This window comes from Pteropus vampyrus, unplaced genomic scaffold, assembly GCF_000151845.1.
Source record: "Pteropus vampyrus isolate Shadow unplaced genomic scaffold, Pvam_2.0 Scaffold60, whole genome shotgun sequence".
Lineage (NCBI taxonomy): Eukaryota > Metazoa > Chordata > Mammalia > Chiroptera > Pteropodidae > Pteropus > Pteropus vampyrus.
In genome coordinates this window covers 1510538-1521553 of record NW_011888841.1, presented here as the reverse complement: position 1 = coordinate 1521553, position 11016 = coordinate 1510538, and the positions used below count along the sequence as shown (strand labels likewise).

The 11016-nt window shown below is 37.2% G+C and overlaps 1 protein-coding gene across 2 annotated transcripts in view; it reads right to left on the bottom strand.

The window, feature by feature from the left end:
• Positions 1 to 10482, bottom strand: part of ENAH (ENAH, actin regulator) — a 110038-nt gene extending 99556 nt beyond the window's left edge. The window contains exon 1 of one of the 2 annotated variants that reach the window (XM_023531006.1): positions 10445 to 10482. In XM_023531006.1, coding sequence (XP_023386774.1) covers positions 10445 to 10476 — 32 coding nt within the window. In that variant the 5' untranslated portion in view covers positions 10477 to 10482. Of the gene's footprint in view, positions 1 to 3635; positions 3704 to 10444 lie in introns of those variants that run through there. The other variant, XM_023531004.1, reaches the window with a different exon arrangement.
• Between the last annotated feature and the right edge of the window lie 534 nt (positions 10483 to 11016).

Below are 11016 nucleotides of genomic sequence, written 5' to 3'. Positions count from 1 at the left end.
GACAAGAGATTATACTGATTCTCCACATCACTTTGGGTAGTTCTATCATCTTAACAATATCAAGGCTTCCGATCCATGACTACGAAGGTCTTTTTATTTATTTAGGTCTTCTTTAATTTCTTTCAGCAATATTTTATAATTTTCAGTGTACGAGTCTCACCTCCCTGGTTAAATTTATTCCTATATATTTTATTCTTTTAGAATGCCTAAAAACAGAAAAAAAGTCTTTCGTATTATGAGTTCAAGAAAAAAGAACATTTTGGAGCTTGAACTACATTTTTTTTTTAAAAGTTATGGTGCAACCCAAAGAAAACAATAAATGGAATACACCGAGTCCATAAATCCTCTACATGCCTCATGGCAAACCGTAAAACAAGCCGATGGATTGTTAGTTAATCCCATTTTGCAGAGAAAGCAATTGAGATCTGGGACAGCCAAGGACTCACAGCCAATAAATAGCAGAACAACTTTGAAACCAATGAGGCAGCTATTAAACTTGACCATCTCCACCCAAAATCAAAAACACCTTGAAAAACTTCCATATCCAGAGTAACAGAAAAAGATGACATTAAGAGAGATGTCCTTTAGATGATTTGAACGAAATAATAGATGGACAGAACAAAATCCTTTTCTAAAGCAATACAAAATAACGTAGACAATCTACCATAATTAATAAGCACGCATACTAGAGAAATTTTTAAAGTATTATTTACAGGAGACATTATTTAGCAAGGAGTCCAATAAAAATAGATGAAAGTCTCCACCTTCACGATACCATGGTACAGCTCTTCATAGCGCGTGAAAATTGATTAATGCTCCCTCCCCTACTAAACTATAAAGGAATGGGTCATGTCTATGCATGTCTTTACGTTTTAATAAGTGGTTTTAAGGATTTACCTTATTGGGCCATTTTATTAACTTTGGAATCACAAAACAAAAAGAATCATGCCAGAAGTAGTCCATGATAAGAAGTGTGGTCTTAATTTTTAAAGAAATGGGAAGCCACTGAAATGTTTTAGACATGAAACTGAGCTGATCAAATCTGAATTTCAGAAAGATCTGACTGTTCCATAGATGAAAGAGTGGATGAGGTAATAGACCAAAGCATTAAATCAGAGAATCCAAAAGATCTGTAAAAATGTAAGAGGACCAAATGGGCCAAGGGTCTTAATACGATTCACTGCCAGACTCCCATACATTGCCAGATTGCCCTGGAAAGCAAAAGTAATCTTAACACCAAAATATCCACTTGCAAATTAACCATTTATAAAATCAGTCCCTACCAGACATCCATCCCAAGGGTACATTAGTCTGTCAGTCCATTTCACCTTTGCCCTGCCAGTCTCTCAATGACTGGCAGCTATTTCGACTACAAAGCAACACAGCGCAAACCATCTACGAAGTGAACGTGTAAACATTCCAAAAGTTGCAGGCCTTTATGAAGTCACTGAAAATGATGAGAACTATTTCCAACCACTGGCAAAGCCGCTGACAAAAATGAAGGTTTGAAAGGGACACTGACTGGGAGGGAACGTAATAGGGGGTAATAAGTATGCTGTGTGCCCTGACCTGGTTGGTGGCTACACAGGTGTGTACATATAGTAAAAAGTCATCAAGCTGTACGTACACTTATGAATTATGCATTTAGCTGTATGTAAATTACACGTAAGGGGGAAAGAAAAGGCGCACACGAAGAGATGGTCCTTCTTCCTCAAAGAATCACTGGGTCTGCAAGGAAAGCCTGGAAATCTCACGGCCCACCTGCTACCAGCATGAAGACGAGTGGACACTAAAGATGGCAGAAGACTTCAGTGAGCCACGAGTTGCAGGAGCCCACGTCTCCTCGGGACTTCCAATTGTACGAGATGGGAAATATTCTTAATGTTTAAGCACTTTATTTCTGTTAGTTGCAGCTGAAAACAGAATACCATCAGCTAAGACTTGGAGAAGGCTCAAAAGAAAATAACCTGAACATCTAAGTAAAGCCCCTGCGCTGTACTAAGGAAGCCGTGAACATTTCGGCAAAAGACTTTCTTTAGGATCATCCGGGAAAGTCCATCATAACATGAAAGACATAGCTTCGTGTCATCTTGCAATTTTTAAAGAAAAATTATGCAAAAAACCACCCAATACTTGATTCATGTTTTCCCATTCTAAGAATTTAACACATAGTTGCAACAATAACATGAATGTGTTTATAATTTTGTTTCGTTTTTCAAGATTAAACCCTAATAAAGCCTTTTCTCCCTCTCCCTGCTATCTCTGAAATGTTGCTCCTATTCTAGGTCAATGCATTCTACACAGCTTTGTTCTTGTACTAAATATTTTCAGAAAATAAAGAACCTTTACATGATGAAATTACAAAGGAAAATAAATTATTTGCTCATACGTCGACCTTTAGAAGATTCAAAGTTATCCATCCTAGAGAGGCCCGAGAGAGTACTGATTAAAAGCAGGGGCTCAAGAACCAGACTGCCTGGGAGGGAATCCCCGTTCCACTGCTTACTAGCTGGTGACCCTCGGGCACGTCACTCAACCCTCTGTGACTCAGTTTCCTCCTATGTAAAATAAGGATGACAACAGTTCCTACTTTACAAGTTGTTAGAGGAGTATCAAATGGTTAATATGTGAAGTAGTTCAGGCAGTTAAGTACTCAATAGCTATTAGTTATATTTCAAAATCTAAGAACGCTGAGGATTATAACGCCAACAACACTGGAATGAATTAGCAAAGGAAAACTTTTTAAAAAACACAGCAATACATTTTAAGTAAAATTAATACGAAGTGAGAACAGATGTGCTTATAGTAAAATGAGCTAAAAGTTTAATTTCTAAGTCTGTATTTAAAAGTACCACATCAAATCTATTAAACTAGAAACCAATATGTTGCTGCACTTAACTAAAGATGAAATAAAAAATCTGAATATATGGACAGAAAAAAATGGAAAACTCGGTTTATTAAAGGGTCAATTTTTTCTCCGCCCATATTCATCCATTAGTTTAACACAATTCTAAAAACACTCCGAAAGGTTCGGAGATGTCACTTCTCTTTTTTATATCATCTGTAGTTGATGCAATGACTCTAAAACTAATCTTAAAGAATTTGTTAAATGAAAGAGCAAATAAAGTTTTGAAAAGTAAAACCAACAGTAACTTCCCTTACTAGATGTTAAAAAATTATAAAGTTCGAGTAATTAAAATAGTGAGGTAGTAGCACAGATTTAGACAGATAATTAATGAGTACAACAACAGAACTAAGTATTTATGGGAATTCAGTATACAATGAATAACACTGCAAATCAATGGTAAAGGATGGACTGTTGAACAAATGATGCTGATAACTGATTACTGGATATTTAGTTAGTATCAACTGGGATACTATTTATTTATTTACAACAAAATAAACTTCAAGTGGTTTAAATTTAAATATAAACGAAACCATAAATATAATAGAAAAAATGTAAGTATGTATATTTTAGGTTGGAGAAAGCATGACACTAAAGGCAGAAGCTATAAAGGTAGACTGACAGATTTGACAGGAAATTTTAAAACTTCTACACCAAAACAAACAAAAACCAAGTGGCAAATTTAGAAGATACATGTGGTAATTTTACATCATGCCTCAATGAATCACACCTCTTGATATATCCTTGTGTAGTCTCCTCCCACACTGATCCGGGCTCAACCATGTGACTTGCTTTGGCCAAGACGACATAAAAGGACAGAACTCAGGCAGGGGGCTGATAACAGCTTGTGCAGTGGGGCTGATCTCATAGTAGGCTGCTATTACTGAGAGACAAACAGACAAACCGCATGAACCCAGCCAAGGAATAAAAACACACGAGTCCAGGTGAGACCAGCAGGACTGCCCAACCAACTCATACACGTTTTACGAGGTTCCGAGGTGGTTCGTTAAACCACATTAGATGACTGACACGATTTATCTGCACCATACAGAGTTACTGATTAAATATATTATAAATCATTATAAGAAAAACTAAACAACCTATTGGGAAAATAAACAAAGCACATGAACAGGTGATTCACATAAAAGAGATAGCCAATAAACACGTGAAGAAATGTTCCACTCTTCGTAATCAAAAACTACAAATTAAAATGAGATAACACCTTTTGCCTATCTGATAAAATTCCTTTCGGTCTGGTAATTTCATTTCATTATTCACTCAAATACTACTGCATACCAAGAACTAGGAATAGAGCCAAACCAGGTAGGACCTTAATAATTTGGGTTTTATTATTAATTTGGGTTTTCTTCTAAGAGCACTAGGATGCCACTGAAGGATTCAGCAAGGGACTAGCAGTATCTGATTTCCACTTAAAGATCATTAACTGATGCATAAAAATGGCAGACACTAATGGAAATGCGGAGAAGCTAATAGTCCAGGTGAGAGTAACAGTGGCCTGGACCGGCGTGGCGGCCATGAGATGGAAAGAAGCAAATGGAGGTCAACTGGACAGGGCCTACTGACAGAGACAAGTTCAGAGAAGGAAAATAAATACTAACTGACTTTCCTTCCAGGAATTGATCCTAAAATATAAGTATATGTACAAATATGAAATATCACATATGTGCACAAAGACATATATCCGAAGATGTTCACAGCAGTGTTTTTTGTAACAAAAATGAAGGAAAAATATCTAAAAGTCTATCCCTAAGAGATTAAAATTAAAGTCATCCAAACCATAGTGAAAATACTATGCAGTGACTTAAAAATATAGACCTGTACTTAGCGACAAGAATTAGGTAGAAAAGAGCCAGTTACAAAACATATAACAGTACAATTCTATCTTTGCATAGTATCATCTCACTTTTATTTAAAACATACTCATACACACAACATTTATGGCTGCATGTATGTATTACAAAAAGTCTAAAAGCTATAAGACCTATCTATGTCACCAAAATATTAAAATTCTAGATGGTTTGGAACTGAGTTTTTACCATCGTTATACTTTCCATACTTTCTAAAACCTATGCAAAATCCTTCCTGCTTTATAATGAAAGAAAAAAGTAATTAAAAAACTTTAAAAACTGATCAGACATTTGGACAATAGCAATTGGTTCATTTTCTTAAAATAATGCAAATACAATTAAAGATACCACAAAGAAAAACAACTCTTAAGTTTTAAATGAAAACCTATAAATCTTAAATTGTTAAAAACTGAAGTCACAATTTTGCTTGTAATACTAGTCTAATATGAGATGGGACTCTGGGAGAGGAGAAGGGGACATCTCAGACTGCAGAACAAAGTAAACACTCAAATAAAACCAATATTTAATCATTATAAAACCTTCACGGAAAGATCCCTTCGCTGAACTATAAAACGAGCAATTTGGACTCCCTTGAGATTTGACCTAAAGAGCCATTCCTTTTATTTCACTTATGTTCTGAGGCTCTTTATAAAGCTTCTTCCCTACCGAGCTGACACATATAACGCAGATACCAAAAAACACAGGAGACTGCCGACCTGAGAAACACTGGGAAAGGTCGCCATTGTGGCTTCATCTCATACGATGGACTGGTTGCCAAGACCAAATGTTCTAGAAGGCTGTTACCACTGGGAAAGTCACTCAGTTCTTTTAAAACTGTCATCTAGGCTACTTCGTTCTCCAAAGATAAAACCTGCTTTGGTATCTAACATTGTTGTAAAGAGACTCAAGAAAAATCAGCACCCAGATTAAACAGTTTTCTGAAGGTTCTGCTGGACCTGCCTCACTGATTTCATCGGTGACCTTGTCATCTTTACTTGTGACAGGCTACCGGAGAGATGGCCACTACCTCAGCATGCACACGGGGCTCCAAAATTCATCTGGGCCTCTCCAAGGCAGCAATATGACATTCCCACTCCAGCACTCCCACCTGCCTGGCCCCCTACAGGGAAAAGCCAGGCAGCTCCATCCTCGGTCTCTCCTCCTTAGAAAACATGAAGACGTCCATTTAACATACTCGTCCAAAGTAATAAAAATGTCAGAAACAATATAAAGTAAATGAGATCCCCTGCTGATACTATACATTCTAGTGAAAAAGTGACCATCATAATCCAAGGATAGGGGAGTGGGAGTTGAAACAGAATTCACGTTCCATAAAATTCACCATTCACCAAGTGTCGAGGTTCAGTAGTTTTTAGTACATTCCCAAGGTTGTGCAACCATCATCACTGTTTAATTTCTGAACATTGTCATCACCCCAGAAAGAAACCCCACACACATCCTTCATAAAAACATCCCCTTCGCATCCCTCCTGTCCTCTTCCCCAGGCCCTGGCAACCGCCCATCCCCCTTCTGTCTCCATGGATGTGCCTGTGCTGGACAGTTCACATTAATGGAATCACACGACATGTGGCCCTTTGTGTCTGACTTCCTCCATTTAGCGTGTTTCCATCGTGCTGGGGCACGTATCAGCACTTAACTCCTCATGGTCAAACCTCATTCCAATGTATGGAGAGAATCTCCACTGATCAGTGGATGGACACTCGGGTTGTTTCCACTTTTTCGCTATTACGGTTAATGCTGCTATAAACATGTGCGAACAAGTTTTGACGTGGACTTATGTTTTCATTTCTCCTGGGTCTATATCTGGGAGTGGAACTGCTGGGTCATAATGGAACTCTGTATTTAACTTTCTGAGGAGCTGCCAAACTATTTTCTAAAGCAGCTACGCCATTTTCCATGGTTGTTCACATTCTTAACATAAACTTTGGAGACGTCGAACTTCGTAGCAGTGAAGTGATTTACTCTCATCAAGCCCATCTCGTGTGCCGAGTGTTATGCCAGGCTTTGGTACAGTTTCTGATACAACCTTCCTAACGACTCTGTAATGCAAAAATTACCACCATTTTCCAGAAGAAATTCAATTAGTTAGAAAAATCAGTTAGTTAGGAAATGTCAAAACAGCATTCGTCGAGTTGACGTCAAAGCCTGGACTCCACCCTCCACCATGCGACCTCTGCACTTAAATACATGCACACCGCTTCACACCACATACCGCTTCACACCACACACCACTTCACACCACACACCACTTCATGCCACATACAGGTTCACGCCACAAGCATTCTTTGGATAAGTTACACGTTAATTAAAGTTATTAGAATCATCCTAAAACACAAGCTTCCCAAGGTATAGAAATTTCCAGAAAATATGAGGTCTCTTGCATAAATCCACCTCATTTTTCTTCTGTAATGATTTCTACGTGTAATTACTTAAAATAAGACCTATCTATGTCACCTAAGCGTTCCACAGATTAGCTTCTTCTATCAAAGTTGTATGCACTGATAAAAAAAAAAAAATCTGGGTATCTTACGCTAACGACAGAATTGTACCCCTCTCCCCAAATTCAAGTTGAAGCCTATTCCCTCTCAATGTGATTTCATTTGGAGACAGAGCTTATAGGAGGCAATGAAGGCTAAAGGAAGTCATAAAGAGGGACGCTAATCTGACAGAACTGGTGACCTTATCAGAAGAGGAAGAGAAATCTGTTTGTCTGTCCCTCTCTGCCACTAGCAGACACAAGGAGGAAGCCAAGAAGATGGCAGTCCGCAAGCCAGTAAAGTGAGCCCAAGCTGAACCACACTGGCACCGTAACCTCGGACTGCCAGCCTCCCAAACTTTAAGAAAGTATATTTCTGTGGTTTAAGCCACCCGATCTATGGTATTTTGTTATGGCTCCCGGAGCTGACTAAGACATTTTCCTTCATAAATATCACACACTATCCAATATTTTTAAACATTTGTAGCAGCTTTACTTATAGCAGCAAAACACAGGGGGGAAAGTATTGGCATTTTAAGCACTGATAAGACTCAAAACAAAGCAAGAATTAAATGGAATAGAAATAAGCTAAAGCAATAGACACGTATATACTTACCGCTCAAATGTATTCACAAGTCTCATGATCAGAGAGACTAAAACACTGGATGGCCCTTCTATTAATTCAGGGTTTAATGAGAAAGTCAAGGAAACGTGGTATCCTTCAAAGGAATTTGGAGTCACGCAAACCTGAATGTGACTCTTTTTGGTCACCTCTGAGCTTTGTGTTTGAGTTAGAAACAAATTCTATACCTATTCTTGTGGTCGGGATGCTGGTTTTTGTCTGTATGGTTGAATTAGATAACTTTATTCACATTTACTATAGGCCAAATACTATGTTACACCCCACAGTACATAATACAGCTTCCAGAACCTTACAGGTGCTCTAAAAATGGTGGGTGCTATTGGTAGTAGATTCTAAAAAAGAACACTCCAGTCAAAGTCAAAAATTATATGAGCACCCACTATGTGCCAAATACTCTGCTGGTACAATGAATATAAAAATGCAGTCCCTGCCCTCAAGGAGCTTGCAAATAAAGAGGGACAGACAGATCCGGGTAATTATAAAAACAAATGTAAAAAATACTATAGCCAAAAATATGCGGCATGCACAGGAACACACAGGAATAGCTGGGAGGTAGATAACTCAGAGACTACTTCTTCCCAGAAGGTCTGACAAGGAATTCCTTTCTTGCTTTGTATTCCAGAAAACTTCGTAAGCCCTCATTTAGGGCAGTACCCACAGAGTACAGCCTCAGCTCAGATTCTTTTGACTTTTACTTCCACTCAATTCCGTCCATCAATTTCAAAGAAAGGAAAGGTGGCATCGGAAGAGTTTAAACATCCTTTTCCTCCCTGCAAGCACATACAAATTGAAATTGCATTTTTCCAAATCCCTACACTTATGATAAAGACTGGGTGTTCTACAACTTATACAATCACCCCAAATTTAAGCTGTGTGTAGAATATGTAACCAAAACTATCAGTCCAGTATATAATTTTTCTACACCAGCCAAATGGGACCTGCCTAGTTATTTTGCTTATTCCAACTGGACTGAGGTATCCTAAACCTTGAATAATATATAAACTTCACTAAATTGTCTCCATTAATCCACATTCACTTAATACTTACTCATTTAATAAATACCTACAATGCAAAACAATGCCTACGTACAAGGCAATGATATTCTTTAAAAAATACAAACTTGGCTCTTGCCCCTAAAATAAACCTTGTGGGAAAGTCACACATCCAACAGCTATAAGTATAAAAGAAAACATGGGAACAGAAAGACTACTATATCTCACTTAACACAACCATCCTGTGAAATAACAGAATTATCCCCATTTTTACCAGTTTGCTCAATTAACAAAAGTCAGCATATAAAAGCTGGATCTTCTGAGCCTTGATTGTACCGCACTCTAAAGTGTAAATTACATTTATCACTACCATAAATAAAGGTAACAAAATCACAAGAAGTATTCCAAAGATTCTAAGTAGACACAAGGAAGGAACCGGTAATGATCAATTTCCTCACCTATAAAATGAGAAGGCTGGACTAGACCACGGATGGGTAAATAAGTACCATTCCAGGAAACACTCTCCACTGTCACTCTCTGGGACCCATGTGCCAGTTAAACACTACTAATCATGGCACTCTTTCCCACCAAGCCCAGAAATGTATCTATTATGTCCATCAACACAGGAAGCCACTACCAACTGGAAAAGGTAAACAAAATGTAACCTACTCGCCATCCCTGAACTAGATAAGGCTCAGAAAGGTGAAGTAAACTACTCAAAAGTTTTATATAATTAGGCATCAAAACAAGAGAAGTAACATAATTATATAATGCTTAGAAATATACAAAGAATTTTCTCTTCTATTATTATTATCTGACCCTCACTACCCAGTAAAGAATTATCCCCATTATCTATTTTGAAATATGAATCAGTGAAATAATGTGATTAGCTCAAGGTCATCCAACCAGTAACCGTCTTGGATGAATCTTCACAATTCTACTACACTTTTTTACATGAGAAAGTCAGAGTAGTGAGTGGAAGCCTGAACTATTTAATATGGATCCAAAAATGTCAATTCAAAATCTTCTGAGCTCTTCATAGCCACTAGGCTACATGCAACTATTTTAGATCAGACAAGCTCCTCCTCCATTAAAAAAAAAAAAAACCTTGAGGAACTAACCACTTAATAAAAAAAGTAATCATTTAAAAGGCATACACTATATTAATATTACATATATAGACCTACCTCAATTACAAACCATCTTATACTTCTGAAACATTACAAAAATGAAAAATTAGAACCAAAAAGTTGGATGTTACAGTAAAAGTATCAGTTTGCGGGGGTCTCAACCCTCTCACTGTTTTGTGTAAGAAATACACCTCATTTTTTAAATTCTCATCTTTAAATAAAGTATTAAAGTATTAAGTATTACTTTAAATAAAGTAATTCTATATACAGCTTTTAACGCATGTAGAATGCCTTTAAGATTGTTTCTGGAATGTAAAGTATTACTCAGTTCTCTTTTATATAGGGATTATTACATTATATCACAGTAGGCATGCTATTCCTAAAATTAAAGTCATCTGAGATATCTTACCACAAATTCTTAAACAGCAACATATTTATCATATCCTCTCCAGAATTCTGACCAATTTAAGTGGAAATTTCTACCCAGGCATTCCTATTTCTGGATGGCCTTTAAAACATCAGAACGGCTCCTTAAAATAAAACTAAAAAAAAAAAAAAAACCTGACTTAATAGTATAACATTTTTGTCCTACAGTACTTGAAAGCATCATTGAGACTAAGTCAAATATTAATATAACCCGAAAAGCCCTATCTTAAGCACCAAAATATTCCAAAGCTTTTTGCAACTAGCACAAGAACCTTTTACTCCCCAAATCAGACATCCTACTTTTACAGGTATCTAAGGAAATGTGTATACACGAGATGCACAAACCACCTAATAATCCAATGCCTTCCAAAGTGAAAAGCTGATCCTCCTTTCTGCTCTTAAATTATTCAAAATTAGCCTACAAAGAACTACTTTGTAGGCTGCCTGAACAAACTTTTCAGATCTGTGTACCACATTCTATATTTATGCTACTGGAAAGCATCATGTGATTCCCCCCTCTCTACATTTAATAAGTAACAGAGCAGGAAAAGAGCT